This window comes from Erithacus rubecula, assembly GCF_903797595.1.
Source record: "Erithacus rubecula genome assembly, chromosome: 2".
NCBI classification, from domain to species: Eukaryota; Metazoa; Chordata; class Aves; order Passeriformes; family Muscicapidae; genus Erithacus; species Erithacus rubecula.
Window position 1 is genome coordinate 80,840,811 of NC_136685.1, and position 24,151 is coordinate 80,864,961.

The following is a 24,151-nucleotide window of genomic DNA, read 5'->3' on the forward strand; positions in this document are numbered from 1 at the left end:
CTCCAGCCTTTTCCAATGAAAAAAAACCCCAAAACACTGCAAGGAAGAAGAGTAACAAGAGGAAAAAGAAAAGTAAATGCATTCACACTTCTACCAAGAGACAGACGTGAGCTTGCACCCACCTAACGACCACTTTTACACGGTTCAAGGCAAGATACACAAGAGCAAGCACAGGCTTGGTTTTTTTCTTTATGTTATTACAAAAGCAAAGGAGTTGAGATTGCTAATACATTACGAGGGAAGAGGAATGGTGGGAAAGAATACTAAATCAAGTACCTGTAGTTAAACTGCCTGTTGAGGTAATATAATTTCACTGGTGGTAAGCCCAGCACAAAGGAGCATTTTGATAAATGTGGTTCTTGAGCAGTGGTGCAGGCTGGGGCTCTTCCAGCTCCCTGGAGGCTGCAGGATCAGGCTGTTCCCTTATGTCATGTTTTTAGCTGCATGCTCCTAGGCACATGAATCCTGGATTTAGGATGCCTTTGCAGAAAGTAGCACCAGGGTTGGGGCTGAGTGACACTTAACAATAGCTTTTATAGCCAAGAGTGATTCCTTTCAGGAGAGCATTGCCCAAGTCACAGCAAGTGATAGCTGAACAGAGCTGCTGATGGGGATGCAACCTCCTAAATTCTGATAAGTTGTTGTACCCATCAAAGGGCAGGTTGCTCATTTCAGGAACAAGCCAGTCTGTCTTGAAAACTGTAGTGATGTTCTCATACTGCAGAGTCCCTGCTTTATGGAGAGGATTGTTACCTTTTCCAAAACAATTCCCCTGCTGGAAGTAGAGAATGGATGTTAAGAGGACAGGTCTATAATGCTTGACACAGAGCAGACAGACAAAACTGCAGTCTCTTGTTCTTCTCATTCTCTCATCTCTCTGCCTGAATAGAATTGATTGGCTAGGACATGCTGTAATTTATTTTTACAATGAATAATGTTCCAGTTTATCCTCAGGGACAGTTGGGTGAGTAATGTCACACTGACCTTGACACCCTGATGTTGTAAAATGCAGATGAGGTTGGCTGTTTCAAATAGAGAAGACATTTGATTTTTTTAATTTCTAGTAAAAGTGGGGCTAGTAAGGAAAGGTCTGTGAGTTTTTTGCCCATGCTCTCCATACGTAAAAAGAATGCAGCTACTTCTGGGATTTGATTTGATTTACAGATTCAGTAGATAGATGTTATTAATTTCAGTGCTAACTCTACCTTTTATCAGCTTACAGAGAATGAGTTTTGGGCATCAGTCCATGTTTTAACATGTAATTCTAATGAGGTGTGATTGACACTGTTCAAATGAACTCGTGCCATTATGCTGCTGTTCCAGAGATTTTGCAACTTTTTGCACTTAACTTAAAAAGTAAATAAAATCAGATTCCCTATGCACTGGGTGTGGATTTGTTTATTTTCAGAGGATGGTAGCCAATTCTAGAATATAGTGGAATGATTTGAAACATTGATTCCATTGATATGGTAACAGAAAACAACAGTGCAGGAAAAAGGTATTGCAGGATAGCAAGGAGGCAAGAGCCACATTGAAACTTTAAAAAAATACTGTTTGTCATTCTGGTCTGTTAGAACTGATGCTGGTCTTTGTGTGCTCGGTGTTTTGACACCATTGAAGGTAAGAGAGCCTGAGTCACTGCAGAATTCAGGCATGGACAAATGTGAACTGCCTCTGAGTAAATCACCTGCAAGCAAGAAGCTGAAATTGCTCAGCAGCTGCAGGGGAAGCTGTGTGGGTGCCTTCTTTCTGTCATGGCACACAGGCCACCTCTTAGCATGTCACTGTGAGTTTGCCTCAGTGTCTATTAATAACTGATTTTCTTTGCAGCAATGGCATCACGTGAAAGTTGCAGGGAATGAGGTTCCCATTGAGCTTTGGACCTGGCCCTCAGCAAAGACAGGATGTGTACATATATTGTCCCTTCATCTGTTTTAGAAGGTTGAAGATCTCTGCCATCTTAAGCCATGACCACCTGTGCAGACAGAGTCATAAAAAGTATATCTGAAAAAACTGTTTGAAAACATTTTTAGGTAGCTTCATTGCAAACCACGTGCTTTCCTCTGAGCAGTAAGAATGGTAAGACACTTGCAATTCTTGAGTCAAAACATTCCTCATTAAAGGCTAGTGGATTCCTTGAACTTTGTAGGAGCTGCTTCTGGTAAGCAAAGATGGGAATTTTGTATATGAGAAGATCTAAAGTCTCCATGGTTTTATTGGTTATTTTGGAGAAATATACCAGAGGAGATTTTCTGGTGTAGAGGCTTTACTCTGTCCCTCATGCCACTGAGGCAAGACTGGAGAAGAGGTGAATCTCTTCTGAGCTATCTGTCATTAGCAGCCTTTTTTGTGTTTGGCATAGCAGGTGGCTGCCTGTGACTGAGCCTGTTGCCCAGGGGAGGAGTAGATGGAGGCTGTTTGCTTTCTGCTTCTGGGGATGGAGAAAGCAGGGATGACCATGGGCTGGATGTAGTTTGGGAGGGTTCTGTTTCAAAGGTGCCCACACCCCTGGGCTGGGTTTGTCTGGGAGACCCTGCATGATGCTGGTGTTGGATGGGCCAAGCTGCAGGCCATGAAAGGTCTCCTGTGTGTGATGTTTATCCATTTCTGAGTCCTTCACAGCTCCACAGAGTGATGCTGGGTGGGTAATGGAGAGTCTGGCACATTACTGAAAGCATTTCATTATCACAACAGTGAGACTTTTCACATTTCTGAGAGTAACTGGCTGCCTACAGTGCATCAGCCCTGTGTAATTTTCATGTCCTGCATTCTGCACTCTCTCAACTCTTTAATGAGCATTGTCCCATGTATCAACTAGAAGCTCAATAGTAGCTCAAAGTGGAATTTTTCTATTTTTTAACATTTTCCATCTCATAAACATTTTTGTTAATAAATTATTCCACAGACTAAGTGTTTAGGTTTTCACATTGTGATGTGCAATCTCATCTATTTGGAATTAGTTTGATTTATTCTTTTATATTTTAAATGCTCTTCCTGGGTACAGACAGCCCAGCTGGTTTTCAGTTGCCTCTGAGTCCTGCACTGATCACCACTGGTTTTGCAATCACTGTGTCTATGATAACCTGCCACAACTGGCATGTGACTGCCTAGAAATCTGTAAGCACCATCCACTTTGAGCATTTGTGCCTCCTAGATGTGGCAGGAATGTTCCTGTCCAGTGTAATAGCATTACATTATTGTTTTTGCTTCATATCTAAATGAATTGCCTTGTCTTTCTGCCTGATAGCCAATTCCATGTTTCGTTTATAGTAAACCTTTCAATTCTCTAATATATGCCAGGCTTCAGGATACACTAGATTTTCCTCTTCATTATTTAAAAAGTGTTATCAATAAAAAGAAAATTAAAGTGTGTCATGATGATTGGGAGAGAAAATAAATATATTGAAGCTAAGCATTCATCCCAATTAGACCTTGTCACTAAGAAATACTGGCAGAGGAGGGGAATTCACAAAGAGTTTCAGAAAATGTGAAATAATGATGTGGTTTGGGGTTTTTTCTTGCTTGTTTTTAATTAATTCTCCTTTAGAAAGAAGGGGTTTTTGGTTTTTTTTTCCCCAGGAATATAGTAAAATTACTTGTTTTCTGGGATTATTTCTCATAACTTTGTCTTCTAATACTTGATTAGAGCTCATCTAATGGCAGTCAGACAAAATTCCTAGGGCTGCTTTTGCATAGGTGTTTTGAATGGCTTATTTCAATTTGCTGACCACTTATCCTAAGGGGGAGTGGGAGGGGAAATGATGTGAAAGATCCTTAATATATTCATAGAGTCAAAGAATGGTTGGGAGGGACCTGAAAGAAAAGATCATCTAGTTCAGACCACCATGCCCTGGACTGGATGTCCTCCACTAGGCCAGGTTGCTCAATGTCCCTGGTCTTGAACTCTTCCAGGGGTTGTCCTCAGCCTCTCAGCATAACGTGTTGCAGTGACTCACCACCTTTACAGTAGAGAATTTATTTCTAATAAATAATCTGGGTCTATTCTCCAGCTTTCTTATAGCCCCCTTCAGCATCTGTAAGGATGCTGTAAGGTTTCTCTGGAGCCTTTTCTTTTCCAGGCTGAAAAAAAACCAAAACAAAACAAAAAAAAGAACCTCACAGCGTTCTCCATGTCCTTTGCAGCCAGGTCTCCCCTATTCTTCCTGACAGGACCCATGTTTTCCCTAGTCTTTCTTTTATTCCTGATGTTCCTAAATAAGCATTTTAATTACCCTTGAACAACATCATTGCAATACCCTGACCTAAGGAAGTGGTTGTCACTGGCCATAGATAATGAGAGCAGGTGCAGTTAGTGGCTCTGAATGTGTGTGTTGCAGATGCTGTGCCTAATGTCTCCTGTTTTCATGTGAACAGTTACCTTTAATAGCAAAAAAAAACCTCCACAAGCATAACTTAATTTTTATACCGTCTTTATATTATCTCTTACTGGTATATTCAGTATAGCAATTACAAAACCAAATAGGCTCTGCCTACCAGAAGGATTATCAGGTATCATTTAGTATACTCATTAAAAATAGCTTATTAGAATTTAATTGTCTATATTGTTTTTATTAAAACATTTATTACTTAGAGTACCTACTAGTTGTCTGCTGCTGACAATTATCAAACAGATTACCATTGTCAGCTAACATGCAAATAACCTACTGGGTTGTTGGAATTTCAAATAAGTTTTTGAATTTTCCCATTGTGCAGAAATGCCAAATTCTAATGATTCTAGTTTGCAGTAGCGAGGGAGCTGACAACAGGATAAGGTTGCAGCATGTGAGGCTGGTTTTGAGCAAAAGCTGTAATTGGGAGGTGTTTTGATGCCCCTGTAGAACTGCATCCTCCTAACTCAGCTTCTTATATCCCAGAATACTGTATTTTTCCAAATATTGTCTGGTAAAGGCTAACCCTGGTTGAGGGATTGACCCAGCATTGCTTTTTGAGGGGTAGCTTTGTTGTGTAGAGTAGGTCAATTTACTGGGTCAAAAATATGGTTAGTGAGAAACTTTCTTTGCAAAGCAGCTCATACAAGGACACTTCCAGGTTGCTTACGTGTACAGCTGTCTAAGTTGTTGGATTTCCCCAGTACATCAGGCACTAAAGAGGGAGTTTCTTGTCATACACTATGACTAAGTGGTGCTTTCCCTTTGCACTTTTTCTTTTGGAGCTTCAGTCTGACATAATTTTATTAGGAGCCATTTCAATGTACTTGCTTTTACAAGATCAAGCAGCTAACTGCTCCAGAAAGGTGTTTAATTTATTGCTAATTTTGTTATTCAAACATGTAGACAGAGGGAATAGAAAGAGCACATAGGTAGTTTAGGAAAAGATTTATGGCTTCATTTTGTAGCACAGATGTTTGTATAAGCATTTACATTTTGGGAAGCTTGTGTTAGTGTACCTGCTCTGAGATTTCTGTGGGTCTGCATGCTTTCAGAAAAGAAAAATCACATTAAGTCTTTCTGCACCTTCTTTTCCATGTAAAATCTGTAGCTAAAACTTAACATTCTTAGAATTTGTATGTTTCAAAGTCTAATATTCTAGTGAGCTGGAATTTCTGCGCCTTGTAGAATCCAAAGATGGCAGCAATTGTTTCAGTCTCTTGTTACTGTGGAACGGTCACAACTGTCCTGGAACATGTCCTGGTGCCATCTGATGCCTTGGCAGGTGCTCCAGGGCTCTGGGGACAAGGAGCAGTGTTGGGGGCAGGCAGGGAGCAGGTGCAGCACTCCCTGCCACGCTGCAGCTGCTGGAGATGCTCTGTGAGCCCTGGGTGGAGCAGGCTCTCCTCCCGCTCACCCTGTGGCTCATTTTGCTCCTGGCAGTGCTGCACGGGCAGGTGTACCGCTTCTGCACCTCGGAGGGCACCTGGCTGCTGAAGGAGAATTCAACCCTGCCCTGGAGGAACCTGTCTGAGTGTGAGCCCTCTGACCAGGTAAGAGCTTTCCCCATTTCCCCCTCCCCACACCCCTTACTGCTGTTGTTAAGGACAAAGCAGAAGAGAGGAAAAAAATAGTTGTTGATGCCTACGTGGTTTTGTCCTGTCAAAGTAATCTTGACTGACTCATCTCAGTGAGCCTAATGGGGAGGGACATCAGGTCTCTCCCTTCAACAAAGGGAATATGGAGGGTAGATGAGAGCACGTTTAAATGTACGTGAGAGCCAGGAGAAGTGACTTAGGTCATCCCAGCTGTGGTGCAGTGCAAGGAGCTCAACTGCAGGAGTGACCTGCTGTTATTCCTTTGCCTTTTTCCATTGTCACGTCATTGTAATAGGGACCATTTGCTCTGTCTTGTTAGCAGCTATTAAGGTGATTAAGATGAACTGAACTGAAGGATATTTGCTTTTCCACCTTTGGGCATGGGGCAGTCCCTGCCTTTTATTTTGTTTAAGGTTTTTTGGTTTCTTTTTGTCTTTGTGCCTTCATTCTCTGTGGGCGATGGAATTAGGCTTGTCAGTATTATTTTCTTGCCCTCCTGCTTTTTACTCTGCAGGGAGCTGAGATGCCTGGCACTAAATGAAGGAGAGCAGAGGGATTTTCAGAGGATTTTTGACAGCCATTGGCGTCAGCCAGTGCACTGTGTGCGTTCCCATGACACGTGATACCACTACTACTGTGAACCTCCAAGGGTGATGCTTTTCCTCACAGAAATTGAGTGCACACTCTCTATCCTGGGGTACTGGGATAGAGAGTGCCTTACCTAGTCAAAACAGTTTGAGTTTAGGAAACTCCCAAGAGCTGCAGGATCTATTCCCTCTGTAGTTTCTATTGCTCAGTACCTCATTCTTCATAAGAAATAAATAGACTTGGAGGATCTGGGAAGAGTTTCTGTTTTCCAGATATGTGAATTCTAACCTTTTCCTTTGACTTGCAGCCTTATTCCTTGTCCCTTTTGTGTTCTGTGCTATGCCACCAAAGCACATTGTCTTAATACTAAGTATAAGCCTGGTTGTTTGACTTTTTCTTGTTAGCCATTATGATTTCTTCCAGAGCTGTGTTGGGACATGCCAATGAGTGAGATACCTAATGTTAACACTTGTTCATTTGGCACCTGCCTCCAATTTTTCTGAACTGATCTGAAATCTGAAACCTTTGTACATGGTGTCACTCCCTGAAATGTGAACAGCCATGTTTGGTTTTCCAGCTAATGTATCTAGAGCCCCATAGTAACTTTGGTTTATGCATCTGGCATGTGGGAATAAGAAGTTGTTTTTAAAAGTTTGTCATGTGCTATATTACAAATGCAAATAAAACAAATTCCAAAGTGTTAGTGAACCTTCATAAATTTAGGTGTACAATGTCATTTTCATCTGTATACCTGTTTTAATTGTCAGGTTTCAGCTGTTTGCTTAAGCTTTGGTATTGAAGAAATTTTCCTTTTCATAAGGCAGCTTTTGTATCATTCCCTTCAAAGTATTAAGCTAGCAAATCTGAGGTACAGCGTGTATGTTCACCTTAAATCCTCCTGGCTGTGCAAAGTGCATCTGAATAACTGTGCCTAATTTTTTGAGGTGCAAGGAATGTATTCCTTTGTACAGCACAGGTCTCAGGAGTCAATTGCAGAGTTAGCAGATGGAAGAAGGGAAATAAAATCCCTGAGTCTATTTAGATAAAGATTCGTGCTTAGAGATGAAAAAGAGCAGTGAATATGAATGTGCCTTGAAGGCTGAGCAGTAAGACTGTTTTAAAATTCAGAGCTGCCTGTACTTTTTCAAATAATTCTCTTCTCTGCAAGGATTTTGGCCAGAGTTTTCAAGCGAGGATCTCAATAATTGTGTTTTCAGTGAATCTGAAGCGAGCCTCACTGCTCTGGTCTACAGCAGGTTGCTCCCTGTCAAACAGTGCAGCAACACCCAGGTCAGGAGATGCTGGTTTTTTACCAGGTTTGTTACCAGGAGCTTGCATAGCTGAAGCAGAAGACAGATTATTTGGGGGCATAGAAGGGTTTAGCTATGTGAATGCAAGGCATGCTTTGCCTCTAAATCATCAAATAGGACCTGGATTGTTGCACTTTGAAGTGTAGATGAGGACCCCTCTCATTATCACAGTAAGGAGATTTGCTTGGAGTGCTGAAGTCTGAAAAGATTAGGTCTTCCATTTTTACTGAAGGTCTGAGTTGTGTCTGTGCTTCCTGCCATCAGTTTTAAGACTTGCTTGTGTGGTATTTCATGTCTCTCCAATTTTATTATGAAATAATGTCACATTATCTATTTTTCTAGCCAGGCTGCAAAACCCAACTATTTGAGCAAACACCTGGGAGCAGCTGAGGAATTAAGATTAAATTTTTATTTCTTTAGAACATATGGAAAGTGGAAGACTGATTTGACATGTGCATTTAAACTTGAAAGTAGGAGAATGATTTCTGGTTATCATTAAGAAAATTACAAAGTAGCTGTGAGAAAAGAACTGAAGGCCATGAGCTCTCTCTTTTCCCCCTCCACCTTTTTGTTTTTCTTTTCTTCTTTATATGCTCTCAGGATGCACCAGAAGAACAGCTCCTGAATTTGTCCATCATATACACCATTGGATATGCTCTTTCCTTCTCTGCCCTTGTAATAGCAACTGCCATTCTTCTTGGATTCAGGTAACTGGCGAAGCTTTGAAGACAGTGGACTAAAGGTTTTATGTTTTTCTATATGACAGTATCAGACTTTGACAGAAACATTTGATAATTTTTTCCCTCCTTCCATCACCTCATTATTTCTCTATCTTTTGTCACTTCTGTATTCCTTCCCAAAATAATTCCTTCTCAACACGCAAGCAAAATTGCCAAATTTTTGCAGTTACCCCTGTGGAACAGGTACTTTTAATCAATTGGAATATTTTGTTAGGCAATTTTTTTATTTCCATGAAATTTCCACTGAAAGAGGTGATAAAAGAGAGAGACCCAAGCATTCCTTCATGGTCTCACCTTGCAGATGAGGCACAAGTCTGAGATGGGCAAGGACATTTAGGAGAAAAATTTTCATCTTGCTTTGCTTGGAGTTATCCAGAGCATAAATCTCTGGCCTATATCCCAGCCCTTACAATGCAAGATGTGCAGAAATTGATTTTTGACAAAATTTTTAGTTTTGGAGGACTTTCAGAAATTCTTATTTCTTTCGCAGTATGGAGATAGTCTAATTTGAAACTTGAAAAGTTTGTAAAATAAATTGCTGTCAGTGTGCCATAGTGACATACTGAGTTCATCCAGGTTTGTGCCTACAAATTCAACAGAGCATAGAAAAATTTAAGCACTCTTGGTTGCACAAAGCACTGTGTGTGTTTGGTTAAAAAAATAAAGACAAAGCCCTCCCACCAGACCAAAACACAGATTCAGATTCTAATAGTGATCTTTTTTTTTCTCCCCTCTGTAAATTTGAGAGATGTTTTGATTCCAGTCAGGCTTTACTTCAGTTTGGGGGTGCTGAGCACAGGAGACTGATACTTAGAAAACACAAAGATGAGATTCTGTTCTATTGTGGGAAGGAAGTCCCTCTGCCATGAAGGTGATCCCTACAGCCAGGTCCCATCCCTCTTATGTCCTGGTGAGACTGCTTCCTAAGAAAGTATAATGTTCCATGTCCTGGTACTCTTATTTGAAATCAAGTCAGGAACCTTCAGTGCTCTGATCCTTAAGGAACTTCTTCCCTGAGTGAAGAATTATCATTGGTAATTTGCCCTGGTGTCTCCACTACACTTTTAGCAAGGCAGTCCCTTTCCTTTCTTCCCTTCCCTTCCCTTATGTAATTAAAAAGGTCAGTCATGTCTTTTTAATTCTAATTTCCAAAATTAAAATGATGCAAGCTTTCTCATGTTGAACCATACTTTTTTAGCAATGTTCTCCTTCCACTGGAGAAGCATAGGTGGACAATATCAAGGAAGTTTTAAAATGACTGCAGAAATCCTGATACTCACCCTCTGTAAATGCCATGTGATAATTATGATTTGTATGTTTGTACCTATGCAACTTTGGGACCTTTCTGAAAAAGCACCAGATGGTCTTGAAGTCTCCAAATGTCTCCCAGGATAACTGTTTTTCTCTTCATTTCACCTATCAATGACACTTCTTGAATAATCTTAGCAGCCCAAATGTAAAGGTCACAGAGCACAACCATGTACTTTTTGAAGGAAAGAAGAAATTATGTTTTTTGTCAGGGAACAAAGAGCAAGTTTGTCACCAAGGACTGGTAGCAGAGAGGGAATTTTATAGGGGGATGCCTTAGCATTTTTCCCTTCCACCGTGATGCAGGGACTGCAGAAGTGTACACAAGTGTGTGCTTCTCATTTTGAAAGTGAGGTTCCAAGAACATCAGAGGTACCAAGGGTCTTGTTAAAACTATGCTATCAATCCATTTTGTGTTCTCCTGTCCAAATTGTTTACCAGGGGACAGCTTGGTCCTGGATCTCTTGAAATAAGGGACTTAGCCCTATGTGATTTGCAGTTTCTGGATTCTGACTGGAATCTCTGCTCACATCCCCAGAGCAGCTCAGCCTCAACAAATGGGGATCAAAATCAAATTCCATGACATGCAAATACTGATGGGCCTCTTAGAGTTCTTGGACTACAGAATAACCTTTGTATTTGTCCTTAAAGGTGATACAGCAGAGGAAACGGTATCTCTCTAGTCCTATTTTGCATCCTCCCAACAAAATGGAAGAAAAGTCTGTAATTTCAGTGGTGGAAGCTAAATTAGGCCCACAACCTTGTGACTGAAACAATTTGAATAACTTGCATTGCCTGTGGCTGAAATACTCAGTAACTACTTGCGACCTATTTTCTTCAATTGCCTAATTTACATAACTATTTCAATCAGATCGAAATGTGTAGCAGTTCTGAAGGGTAGCAACAAGCAAATATTGAGTTTAAGGAACATAAATATTAATAATAGGTAAGTTTTGAAATAAGTTGTGATTTCAAAGTGATACAGAAAATTCTATCTGACCTATGGCAAGCAAGTTGTTCTTCAATGCAAACCTCTAACTTTCAGACCAAGTCAATTTTTCTAGCAAATTTTATAGAGCTGTAAAAATCAGACATTTAAAGTATAAGTTTTGCTTATACTGTGAAAGTTTTGCTAGAATAATTGCTCATTACCATATGTTACGTTTGTCTTTTAGCATCTTAAAAATCATGCCCAGTGTAACTTTCTTTGAGGTGTGAACTCTTGCAGGGCTGGGAGAAAAATGTTTGTGAATAAGGCTGGTAAAATATTGGCAGTACTCTGCAATTGGATGACATTTACATGACTGCAGTTTCTTTTACTATCCCTTAACATGCTTTTTTTTTGACAAGTAGCAATTTCATTGTCTTTGCAGTTGGCTGCTGAAATTCAAGAGGATTTTTCCTTTTTTTTTTTTTGTTTTCAATTCTGAATGCAGAGGTGAAAAATCTGTTCATTTTACTTTTATAGAGAGTATTTACTATTCTCCCAGAAGGCAATTTGAATACAGATTTTTCTCTTGTTGTCAAAGGGTGATTTGCAGGTGGATGTTTTTTCATTGTGGGTTTGAGCACAGCCAGAACTGCACTGCACACCAGTCCTGAGCTTTGCCAAGGTAAACTTGCACAGTGACACTGGGGTCAATTCAAAACAATTAGCTTCAGCATTATGTGGAACTTGACTCTTTTAGTTCTCTCAGATAAGGCTGCTGAAAATGACTTTATTCTTACAATTTTTAAGCTTTTGAAATATTTTTTTTCTTAACACACCTATCTTCTTCCTTTCCCCAAATATTGGCTCTGAGGGCTGAAGTTTTGAATGTATTTCCTTTGATAGTATTTTCTTCCCAAAGACAGTGTGAAATCCCTACAGCCATTCCCAAGTTATGGGATTTCCTCTGGTGCCTCCTGATTTCTTACAGGGCTCATTGGTCCCTCTCTCAGTCCTGTGTCTGATGTTGCATCTTTTATGTAGGTAGTGGATTGTGACAATATTTTTCTTTTTACAGACATCTGCACTGCACAAGGAATTACATTCACCTGAACCTCTTCACCTCTTTTATCCTCCGGGCTATATCTGTTTTCATTAAAGACTCAGTGGTGAAGTGGATGTACAGCACAGCCACACAAGAGTACCAGTGGGAAGGACTTATAGCCTTCCAGGTAAGGGCAGACACTGTGGCTGTTCTTAGGATATTGGAGTCATCACTGTGGTGCGTCTGCATGACAGCAGGGGATTTAATTCTTTAGTTTATGACATGTTTCTCTACCTGTGAGAAGCTTACCCCCACTAGACAGAGGAACAAGAAGCTGATCTTTTTGCATATATACATGTATGTACATGCACCAATGCCCGTTTCTTCTCTCCATGCTGCAGTTTTATTTCTTTCTAGCAGCGACAAGAGGACATTTATTTTCCTAGTCCAGCACTTTTTGTGATAGAATTGTCCATCTAGTCCATTGCTTGTCCACCAGCGAAGTTGGTTGCCCTTGGTCATCTCTATATCATCTCTTGATGACAGAAAAAAGGAAGCATCTGATTAAAATGCAAATTTGAAAGCAGTTAGAAAAGCTTTGGAGGAATAGGCTAATTAAATACTTCTAATTGATGAGAGAGGATATATAATTCATTTATAAATAATGATGAAAGTGTGCCCTTCCCCATTTGGATTTGGAATGCAAAATATACTTGAAACCTCAAAGAAAGGTAGCTTTATTATCTGTATGGCTCTTGTGACTCTAAAACATGGGCCCAGCATTTGCTGCTGCAATTGGAGTGTTAAAGGGAAACTTTCCTGATGCATCCTTAGTGCCCATCTTTTCCTGACACTGCCTTAAGGCAGAAGTGCTAAAATGACTTAGTGAATATCATACGATGGTTGATTTTTTTTCTCATCTGCAATTTGTCAGTTGTCAGAAAATAGCATTGTAAAACAGATCTTAAATGGTTTGGAAATATTCATATTGGATTGTCAGTCATTTCCTCTTTCCACAAAGCGTAGACTTTATGATTTTACACACGGTTTATTCAACAGTGGTTTAATCAGGTCTGATGGATATATTAATTAGATAATCGGGTTTCTTACGTATCTAAAACCCTACTGATCGTCTCTGTAATTTACCAGCTATGAAAGAATTTGCACTTAAATTTGCACTGGGCAACATTGCTATTCTATGAATATATCCTTTGCTTTGCCAAATACTCAACCTTGTGGCATCCACTCTTTTCTTTTTAATAGAGAAATTCTCAACTGTAATATGAAAGTGAAAGATTCACTGACTGTGGTTGATATAGTACCTTTCACTTGTTCTTTTCATCTTTATTCATGCTTTTCAAAATAAAGTCCATTGCTTATTGAGGGGAAAATACAGAACATGTACTTTTTTTTTAAGGAGTAATATTGTTTAAAGCATCTGTCTGCTGTGCATAGCACCTATTACTGGCTTCTGTCCAATCAGCAATGAAATATGTGATTAGTTTAGCAAGCTCTTTTTTTGAGGAGCAAAGAGAAGCCAGTCTTTTGAGTTGGTATCCTTTTATTCTCAGTCCCAGTTGTGTTACTTTGGGCTGTGCTGTTTTCTGTCATAGGAATCACTCAGCTGCCGTTTGGTCTTTGTGATGATGCAGTATTGTGTGGCTGCAAACTACTACTGGCTGCTGGTGGAAGGCATGTACCTGTACACCCTGCTGGTGCTTTCTGTCTTCTCTGAGCAGAGGATTTTCCGCCTTTATCTCTGCATTGGCTGGGGTGAGTTGGTTTTACTCTTTGTCCTCCTGTGGCTGCGCTGGCAGAGAGTGTAACAGGAAGACTTGTGTCCTAGTGCTTCCCAGTTCAAGTCCTGCACTCTGCATTCCCTTTTTGTTCCCAATCCCTTCCCTTGTTTCGGCTAGAGGGTGTGGTCACACCTCCTGGATGCTCATGGTGCAGGGGCTGTGGGACACCACAGAAACTCACCAAACCAGTGGCAAACTACTTTTCCTGCTTCCCAGGGCAAATTATGTATGGGTGGTTCCAGTTGGGTGTGGACTTTTCTAGACTGCCCTGCTTCATCCTGAAAGTTTCTCATTGCACTTAAAGACAAGCTAACTACTTGTGGTGCAAAACAGCAATGATGCTTTGCATCATTGTAAAGACAACAGTAGAGAAATGGTGACAGCATGAGAGGGGGATGCAAAGGGACTGATGAGCAAGGGGCTGCTAGAAGGGAGTGTCATGTTGGCTTAGTGGGCAGAGCAGGTCAAACAGGGATTGTCTGGGAAAAAAGGGTCAAGGGTGCATGTGCCATGGGCATGTGTGTGCCTGAAATGAGGATTGTGATGCCTTGAAATCTGCTGGTTGAGCAAGGGTCACCTTCTGTAGAAAGGCTAAAGCTTTGATTCTTTCAGTGTGTAGTTCACCTGAAAATACATTACAGTGTGGGATTAATCCTATTTGTGGAGTGATCTTGCATGCACTTTTATTGCATTCTCTCCCTTCTCTGCCCTCCCCTTTTGATGGAATCAGGCCACTTTTGGAAAGATGAAAGTAAATCCAAGTAAATACTACAAGTGCTTTCACAGATGCTAGTTTGAACATTTAAATTGCTTTGAGTCTCCTCCTCTCTCTATGGGGAATTCTTTTGTGAATATTTTAGCAAACTAGTTAACTGGAAAGGTGCACATAAATGGCATATTATTGTGAGTTACCCAATTTTACAAAAATGTGATATATAAGGAGAAAAGGTTTTCTGGCATATTGATAGGAATAAATGATTAAATGCAAATAGTAGCAGTTTCCTGCTGTAGAGTTTTATTTATAGTTCTTTGTCTTCCATATTTTTCATGTCAGGCATGCAGCAAAAGCAGCACCATTTTCTTTAACATTTGAACTATATGTTTTAATTAGACTCTCAATTTAATTTAAAAAAAAAGGGGAGGGGGAGCTATCCTGAAGCACTGACTGAGGTCATGAAAGGAAATGGAAAATAAATTGGAACAAAATTATATCTAGTCAAGTCCTGAGGGAATTGTGTTGTTTTATAAGAAAGGGTTAGGTTGCTTTTGGTCCAAATCACTTCTGTTTAGTTTGTCTCCTGCAAATGCAGAAGGCAGAAACAGTTGATGTTATTTTGGTTTTGTTCTTCCTTTACAAAGGTGGTTTTGCTATTGTATATTGAATTTCTAGATGAGTTTGTGAAAATGAGCAGCAATGCAAGAACTTGGCCCTAGATACATGGGTTTCATCCAAGCTTCCTAGAAAACCTCTGTCTGTGCCATTCAGTTGTTATCTGGACAATTTCTTACTCTTCCATATGTGTCTGCATGTGCAAACCTTGCCAATGATTCTCCACCTTCAAATGCAGAAGCATCTGCTATTGCAGCGCTCCCAGGTTAGTTATACCAGATAAGTTTCATCTCTAACCAGTGGAAGGATACAAAGATTTTTCCTTTTCTTTCTGCTTTATTGTTTATTCCACTTTTTTGGGAGCTCAGGTCCCTCACCAGGTGACTTTCTGTGTGTGCAATGCTTAGAAGATTTTTATTTAATTTGATTTTTGAGCTGTGTGGTAGCCTCAGTGTAATGCTGAGGCTTCAAAGAGAGACAGTAAGTTCCTGTTTGAGCTGTTATCCTGCTCTTTGAAATACCTAATCAACTGTAAAAATAAAGCTGGAACAAAAAACAAATATTTATTTGATTGCCAGAGCTAATTTGATATTCTGACCCTTTGTTCAATTAATGAATTGCCTTCTTAAATGATAATATTTTAACTTGTTCATTTCTCATCATTAGGTGAATATTTATATATAAATATTTCATGTTTGAATTGCTCAAAAACATAGTCACTTCATGTTGTTATTTCTTGCAATTATAACTGAAGCTTGGGATCCCTAAGACATGTTGGAGTCTGCTCTCCTGAAGCCCAGGGTACTGATCTTGATGTGCACCCTCCTCACTGCCCTGAGGTCCTTGAATTCCACCATTTCATGGTCACTGCAGCCAAGGCTGCCCTTGAGCTTCACGTTCCCCACCAGCTCCTCCTTGTTGGTGAGAGCAAGGTCCAGCATGGCACCTCTCCTCATTGGCTCCTCTGCCACTTGGAGAAGGAATTTATCAGCAGTGTGATCCAGGAAACTCCTGGATTGCTTATGCTCTGCTGTACTATCCCTCCAGCAGATATCTGAGTGGTTGAAGTCCCCCAGGGGTGCAGGGTTTGTGGCTGCAAGGATGCTCCTGTCTGTCTACAGAAGGGCTTCCTGGTCAGGCTGCCTGCAGCAGACTGCCCTGTAATGTCACCTGTCCCTGTCCTCCCTTTAATCCTGATCCATGAACTCCTAGTCAGCTCCTCATCCATCCCCAGGTGGAACTCCATGCACTCCAGCTGCCACTGATGTGGTGACACCCCCTCCTGCTCTCCCTGCCTGGGCCATGCTGTTCCAACACTCCAGTGAGGAGCCATCCCACCATGTCTCTGTGATGCCAGTGAGATCATAGCCCTGCAGGTACTGCACTGGCATCCTGCTGGTAGGAGTGGGATGGGTTAAGGATCCCATTCCCCAGTAACTTTAGTTTAAAGCCCTCTTCCCAGACTTGGCAAGCCTATGACTAAAGATTCTCTTTCCCTCCTCTGTCAGATTCAGCCCACAGTAGACCAGTTGTTCCAAGCTATTTCAAATATATATTTGTTATATGATGATATCAGGTCAGTTCTAAAGTCAGTTATTAAACAGTAGTCCATTTATTATCAGTTCAAATTACTAATTATCTTTGCTGTTGAAGTGTTTGTAAAGGGAAAAGTCTGTCTTGCGTTATTGTATTTTACGAAACCTAGAAAAATCTCAATAGAGCTATGAAAACTAATGTAGTTTCATAAACTGGGGCCATTTATATTAACATCACATATGTTGATAGGATTCTATAAACCTTCTCTATTACTTGTGAGGTAACTGCATTCCTAATGGCCACTTGCAGAGATTTCATGCCATACTAGGCTTTGAGATGGCAGTGTTAAATTTTTCCTATTTCATTTAATGTGGAATATGTCTTTCTTATGTCTTCTATTTCTTTGTCAAAGCAGACTTTCATACATTTGTGTCAACTTAAAGTTCCACATATCTTAATGCAAAAACAATTGTGTATTCCCTTTTGAATACTGATGAAGAAAAACAAAGGCAGAAACACGTAGCAACATCAAAAGCCCAGAATTTTTAATAGGTTAATGGAAGAGCAGGTAGGTGAGAGGTTTCCTTCACTCCAGTGGTCAGGACAACAGCAGCTACAACAGCTGCTGATTCAGATAGTCATTTACACCTGCAGAAAAGAACATCTGTTGCTATGCACTGCTGGTACCTGGTGTTTCCTTGAGAGATCCTTGCCTATAGATCTCAGTTTCTAGAGAAAAGGAAAAAAAAACATTTAAGAGAAAGGGGTGAAAAAAAACCCCACACCCAACCTAACTACAGAGATCAAGATCATTACTTTTTTATTTTGTTTGTGTCTCAGTATGTGCAGACTGGTCTGAATCAGTGTCCAGGACACCAACCCAATGTTCATCATGTCTGAGCCCAAGGCAGGAGTTGCTGAGCTTGATATTGGTTTTCAGGTATCAGTACTGCACTGACTAGTCTCTGGAGAAGAGCAGTCTATACTGTAAAGCTGCTGTTATCAGCAGATTTTAGTGGAAAAGGGACCTGCTCACATTTAAGAGTAGAGAGGAAGGAGGAATGGAGAAACAACAGAAACATCCCATAGTGATTTGGAGCGACATCCAGACAGGAGAACATTTTCAACACTAAAGACTGAGAAGAAAGTGCTAATAAACAGCTAAATATTCTCTGAACTTCTGTGGTAATTTTACACCCAGTTGCACTTGCAGCAGGAAAATCACCATAAAAAATAAATAATCTGCTCCCTTCCAAGCCTTGGCAATCCAAACTTGCTCTAAGGAAGACTACTTTGAGGAATGAAGCTATTAAAAGCAGGAAGCCTGGATGGGGTATCAAAATCTACATCCTGATTGCAAGGAAGATCTGACTGGAACAGAGCCAGTAAGAAACCTTCCTTCAGAAGCCCAGTGTGAACTCACTGTAGCAACAGGAGGCATTCATTGCACTGACAACTTCTATTTTCAAATGGAAATTCTGCTTCAGACAACAATGTAAAAATAGATTTTGTGTCCAGACTGATCTTGGTAAGAAATGCATGTCAGGAGTTCCTCTTAATCCTCTTCACTCTTTGTCTTCTAAATTACTCTTTCATCTTTTTCTCTTTTTAGGAAGAAAAAAAAATGTTTCATCTTTTCTTCTCACATCATCAGTGTTTTTACTCTTTTTGCATGTAGTCATATTTATTTATAATTTCTTTCAGTTCCTCATGACAGCAGTCTTGTATTCCTTCATCAATCAGTTGTTCAAGTCAGAGCATCTTGGATGCTTTCGAAGAGAAAGAAGAATGGACTTTTTCTGACAGCAGTAGTGTCCTTATATGTGTTTAATTTCTGTGAAATTGAACTTACCACATGTGGAAATGAGGGATGTCAGGTTATGGCTAAAATACTGAAAACAGCTCTAAAATGCTGTGTTCAGAATATGTCCTTTAAGGGTTTCAGCAGGATGGTAGTGCTCTGGTCCTTCAGAGGCAAATTTGCTTCAGGAAGAGTCTCTAATCAGCATGTGAGAATGAGGGGAGCCTCTCTTGGTCCTCATATGTCTTTACTGAAATTGCCTTCATGTAAAGTGAGGCAATGCAATACAAAGCTACAAATAAGGTGTCTGTAAGAATGGAAACTTGCTTGCACTGGTGATAGGGGAAAGATGATGGCATGGAATAGCACCACCTGGTGACACCTCTCTTGGTAATGGGGACACTGTGGGGTCCAGAACAAACCCCAGCTTTTCTCTTCTGTTACCAAAATATCTCAGATCTGTTAAATGAAGAGACTGGTTTTGCATGCTGCTATCAGGACAAGGTAACTTCCATTAGCAGCTGCAGGAATTTCCTGCCCCTCTCATTAGGAATAGTGGAGCATTATGAAAATCAGCCTGTGCAGATTTTCTCATCATTTTGTTCTTTTACCAGCCCCATCTTTTTGTCATTCTGAAAAATGATAGTTTTTTCCAACTTTTTTTTTCCTTACTATGCAGACACCTGGCCAGGTGTAAAATATATAAATTGGAGTGAAACTAAGTAGGTTGTGCTGATTATTTATGCAGTGGGGTGTTAAGACGTTGATTGGCAGTTCCATTACTTTTTCATCATCCATAATATATATTATTATTGCAGCCTATAATTCAGATGCCCAGTCATTTGAAGTTCAACTTTATTAGCTGAACTGTCAGCAGGCTTATTTTCTAGTACACTTGACAGATTTCATAACCACCATGGAGTGTTCAAAAATTTTGGGTCAGCTATCAGCCTGCAAAAATTAATATCACAGAGTTTATCATGATCAAGCTGTTGCAGTTTCTGGCATCTTCAGCAGTGATGCCATACAGAAGAAAAAGTGGACATTACCATTTCCAGAATTCAGAGACATTTTCCTGGTTGGTTAATCTCAGAAAAGATCCATCTCAGCTTTCTGTATGACAAAACAGCAAAACCAGAAAGAATTCAGCCAGCACCTTGAATAAATGCCTCCTGCAAATGAGTGCAGTTTTTTTCTTGGATATCTGATATGAATAGAAGCAGCAGGAGAAAGAAGTGTGAGACTGAAACTCAAATGCATCAAGGATGTTATGTTGGAAGCCCAGGAGTGGAATATACCACTGATGCTGTTAATGAAACATAGTCATCTGTGGTGTTTATTCAATGACTTGTATACAGTTTACTTCCCCTGCCTGCTCAAATCAGACAGAATTTTATTGACTGAAGTAACCAGAATAGTACATGGTTTTTTGCTAGTTAATGCAGGCTAATTAGGTATCAAGATGGTAAATTAGTATTTGGAGAGTCTCAGTGATCCTTGCAAATTGCAGCTCTCGCAGAGATGCTTCAGACTTGCTCTTTTGCTGTGATGGAATGACTTCTACAGGCTAGAAGTGAATTAGGGAGTGTTCTTGGGACAGTCTCCACTTTAGGTCTTCACTAGGGCTTTGGAAATCTGCATGTATTCCCATCTGAAACTGTGTCCCAGACAGTTTCCATTTCTCAGGACAAGGCTTTGTGAATTTGCTACATGTCAGGTAGATCCATGCAGTAAGGTTTGAACATCAGTGCAAATTCTTGTGTGTGTTGCACTGTTAAGTTTTGATGTCTCAGACTAAAATGTGCATTGCCAGCACAGAAAATGGTGTGACTGATGGTGCTGCAATACCAAGACACCAGTGGTGTGCATCACAAGTGGGAGTGGGCAGAGGATATTGAACAAGTTGCTTCATACTTGCTCCTATTAATTTGTATATTATTTGCATAGCTGATGCAATTGTATCAGATTCCCTCTAGTTAGGCTCTTTTGAAATATAGTATTAATAATAGGTTCTCAATTCAAATGTCAAGTGATTTGATTAAACATGGAGAGATTTCTGATGTATCCAGAAGACTGAGAGATCCACAAATCATTACTGTTATCACTTGATCTATCAAATGATATATCTACTGACATACAGCTTTTGTGCTCTCAGTGTTTGTGTCTTATCCTGTAAGTTTCACATTAAGATGTCTTAATGCTCAGCAAAGTCAAGAAAGGAATAATTTAAACTATAATTTGTTTCTGTGAATCACAGGTGTCATTTGGTTTGGAAGTGATGAGCAGTGAGCCTGTTCTTAATCTCTTTATATGACTACCAAGGCAATATAGAGTTTTTGGTAACTGCTCCCAAAATACTGTGTATTTGCAATATCAAGTAAATCCATGGAACATGGTACCTTTTGCCCAAATAATCTTTACTCAATTCATTATCTTTGCTATTATACTAATGATTGGTAGTTTTTCCATACTGCTCTATGTTCTCTTTTTTTTTTTTTTAATTAACTGATTAGGGAGAATATTATTATTTTGTGTCTGTAGTATTTAGCTGTTCTGATAGCAGAGGAATTCTGCAGTACAACAAAAGTGAATGTTTTTTGCTGATAATACCCAATAAAGGTATTCAGACTGTGGGAGATGACCTAGTTCCCGGTGGCTTCTGCTGCCACGAACTATGGATTTGCCCCGTGCAGAACCTAGTGCTGCAGCCTGATGTTCTTATGGTCCCTTACTTTACTGGCTCTTAAGAATAAAGTAACAAAGTATGTTAAACGTTGCTCTTTCTATACAATGAACATGCAGCATCACACATGAGAAAATAGACCATCTTCATCTATCCTTAAGCAGAAATTCCTAACTTTTGAGTCACAACCTGCTTTCGTTCCTTGTGTGCATTTTTATCATTCTCTGTACTGAGTATTGGTTGGTAGATGCACTTTAAAATTATTTTAATGACCTAGGCTCTTCATAAAGAAGTTAATTAGAGAGCCTTTGGCACAGTAAAGCAGGTAATGGGTGCCAGCTCACTTGGCTTGTGTCTCTGCCCTTTACACCCCAGATGACCTGACCAGCTGTAGCCCATGTGCTGTCAGGGGAGGGTAGGGCCAAGCCTCTCCTCCCTGCCAGCTTTGTCTGCTGTCCTCACTGCAGCCACTCAAGTCCACACCAGTACCACAGCCAGAACTGGGACTTCTCTGTGCTGGGTGTGCCCAGGCTCCCTCTGCCATGGGGGGCAGGTGGGGCTGGGCATGCTGCAGCCTCCACACCAGCAGACAGCCTGAACTTGGTCCTGCTTGAAAGGTGACCCACAAGCAGGAATTTGGTCAGAGCACACTGCACCTTCTCTAGCATGAGTACAGAGGCTAGTAGAGCTTCCAAAAATTTAATTCCCTTGTTTGTGAAAGTATCCATAGAACAAGTGGTGAATGCTTATTATGGGGCACTTGTTTTGTTCATTTTTCATGCCTGTTGAGATCTAGGTGGGAGCCTGCTGTTCATGGCAATGTGTTGGATAAGAGCTGCAATCAGTTAATTATGTTGCTCATCATTATTTGAGGGGGAGGGCAAGATGGAGTTGCCCTCTTCTCTGCTTTTCCCAGTCTCAACATCAATATCAGCCTTGTCTCCTCTCTTTTCAGGTGTGCCAATGCTGTTTGTTATCCTCTGGGGAACTGTCAAGTACCTTTATGAAGATGAGGGGTTGGTTTAGTTCTGATTTTTATAGCTATCTCATTTGTGCTGTATGTGTGCACCAGCAGGTCACTGTTTGCTTTCTGTTCAGTGTGGTTTGCTTTGGCAATGTGCTGAAACCTCACGTAATTGCTTCTGTTTTGTCTGAAGGTCTTGCATAACATTTCAGAAAGGAGCATATGTTTTTTTCTGATCAGAATTTTCTGCATGTCTGAATAAATCTATTCTTTTGCAGGTCAAGGAAAGGTATGTTTTGTTTTTCTGTATTTATAGGATCAACAATAGCAGTCATCCCACCCATCCAAGACCACTGTGCCTTTGGCAGTAGCCTTTACAGTTGTTTCAGAAGAAGACATCAACCTCCCACAGGATTCTGCCTGCAATTTGTCGTGATTAGCCTATGCCTAGCAGCAGAGAAGTGATTGCCTTTTCTTGTTCAAGCTCCCATTATTTAGATTTTCCAAAAATAAAGGCACATTCTCTGTCTGCTTGCGTTAGTCTTGCTGAAGTCAACTATGTCATGCACAAGACTGCTGTAAAGCACAAAATACTTTTTGTCCATTTTTACCATGGTGGCTATTCTGGAAAAAATTACCTTAGTATATGTTTTATAAATAGCTATTTTGCAAATAGCACTGTAGCTTGTTGTTTTGTTTTTTGCTTTCTCTTTAAGGGAAGAAAAGGGCTTCTTCTTTTATAGAGATAGTGGCTGCCTTAGAAATATTTGGGTATCTTCCTTTGTGAAAAGAAATCTATGCTCTTTCTTTTTTTTTAAATTTATTATTTAAGGGATTTTCATTTTACTTAATTTCCAAACTACCTAGCCAATACTTTTGTAAAGATGGTTTTTTTGTTTGTTTTGTATTGCTTTTCTCCCTCACAGACACAATTATTGCCAAAGAGATGCTGCAATGTGAAAATTCAGTTTAGTCAGAGCCACCCCCAAACTATTTTCTGGTGTTTCTGAGTGCTAAGAACCAGCTTATTTTTTTGTGTTCCTTATGGTGTTGAACCACTTCAGTCAAAGCTGCCTTTTCTGGCTTAAGCAATGCTAGGATTTTTTGACTTTCCTTTTCAAGGTTGACTTGATGATATTCTGTAGCAAGATTGTGGCTGTACTGATGTACTGCAAGTTTTGTTGAAATTACCAGAATAGGTGTAGAGACCATGCAGCCTCTGAACAGGCAATGTTCCATGGGCATTTCTTCCCATTGATGTAGAAAATGTATTCAAAGTGCTCATGCTGAGCCTCCCACATTATGCAGTGCTCAGAGCTGATTTATATTTTCTATTAAGGAAAACTGTCACTCACTGCCTTCAGCAGATCTTGAAAGGGGCAATTTTGCACATTATTGAATTTTCTAAATCTTGTCTAAATATTTGTAAAATACAGCAATAAATAACCACGTGCAGCAGCTGCTCTGAAAGGCAGGATTTCTCTGCCTTGGGCAGGCATTTGCTGGAGCAGCCAGGGATATCTTTCATGCTGTTTGCCATAGCTCTGTCACCGTGCAGCAGGCTGTAAATTTCATTTGTGATTTAACTACTTCCCTGGCTATGAAGAATAACTGGAAATAAATGTGGTCAGGGCTAGGAATCTGAGGCAGTCCTGTAAACAAAGACATTTGAGTAAAGGACTGAAGCCTGCAAGACTTGGTTGGTTGCACAGTGACTTCTTCTTTCCTTTCACATGCAAGTGTAAACTCCTTTCAAATGAAATTAGTGTTTTTAAAAGTGAGCTATTAAAAAATATTTTGTCTACATTATAAATAACAATTAAAGGCAAGCTGTTGTTCTTAGTAACAAGACTGTGCCTAAAAAGGTGATACACTTTTTTTGATTCTTTCTGCAATTAAGTATGGGAGCAAAACAGTCAGCCTTTAATATCTTTTTTTCCCTGTAGCAATTCAAGGTAAAAATTCAGTGTTTTCACTTTTAGAAGGAGAATACTGGATTGATAAGCAAAGGCAGAAACATCCCACTAGGATTTTTTTCCACTGACAAATTCTCCATTCATGGCACTGAGGCTATTAGTTGCCAAGCATCTTCTGAGAGGTGCCAAGCAAACTGTAGGGATAGATCCCAAGCAC

General features: G+C 40.1%; 1 protein-coding gene across 1 annotated transcript in view; it reads left to right on the forward strand.

Annotated features, from left to right (window-relative positions):
- GLP1R (glucagon like peptide 1 receptor) overlaps positions 1-24,151 on the forward strand; it is an 83,114-nt gene that overhangs the window by 43,241 nt on the left and 15,722 nt on the right. The window contains exons 4-8 of the mRNA XM_079329368.1: positions 5,832-5,941; positions 8,485-8,591; positions 11,939-12,092; positions 13,519-13,678; positions 22,010-22,070. Coding sequence (XP_079185494.1) covers positions 5,832-5,941; positions 8,485-8,591; positions 11,939-12,092; positions 13,519-13,678; positions 22,010-22,070 — 592 coding nt within the window. The remainder of the gene's footprint in view (positions 1-5,831; positions 5,942-8,484; positions 8,592-11,938; positions 12,093-13,518; positions 13,679-22,009; positions 22,071-24,151) is intronic.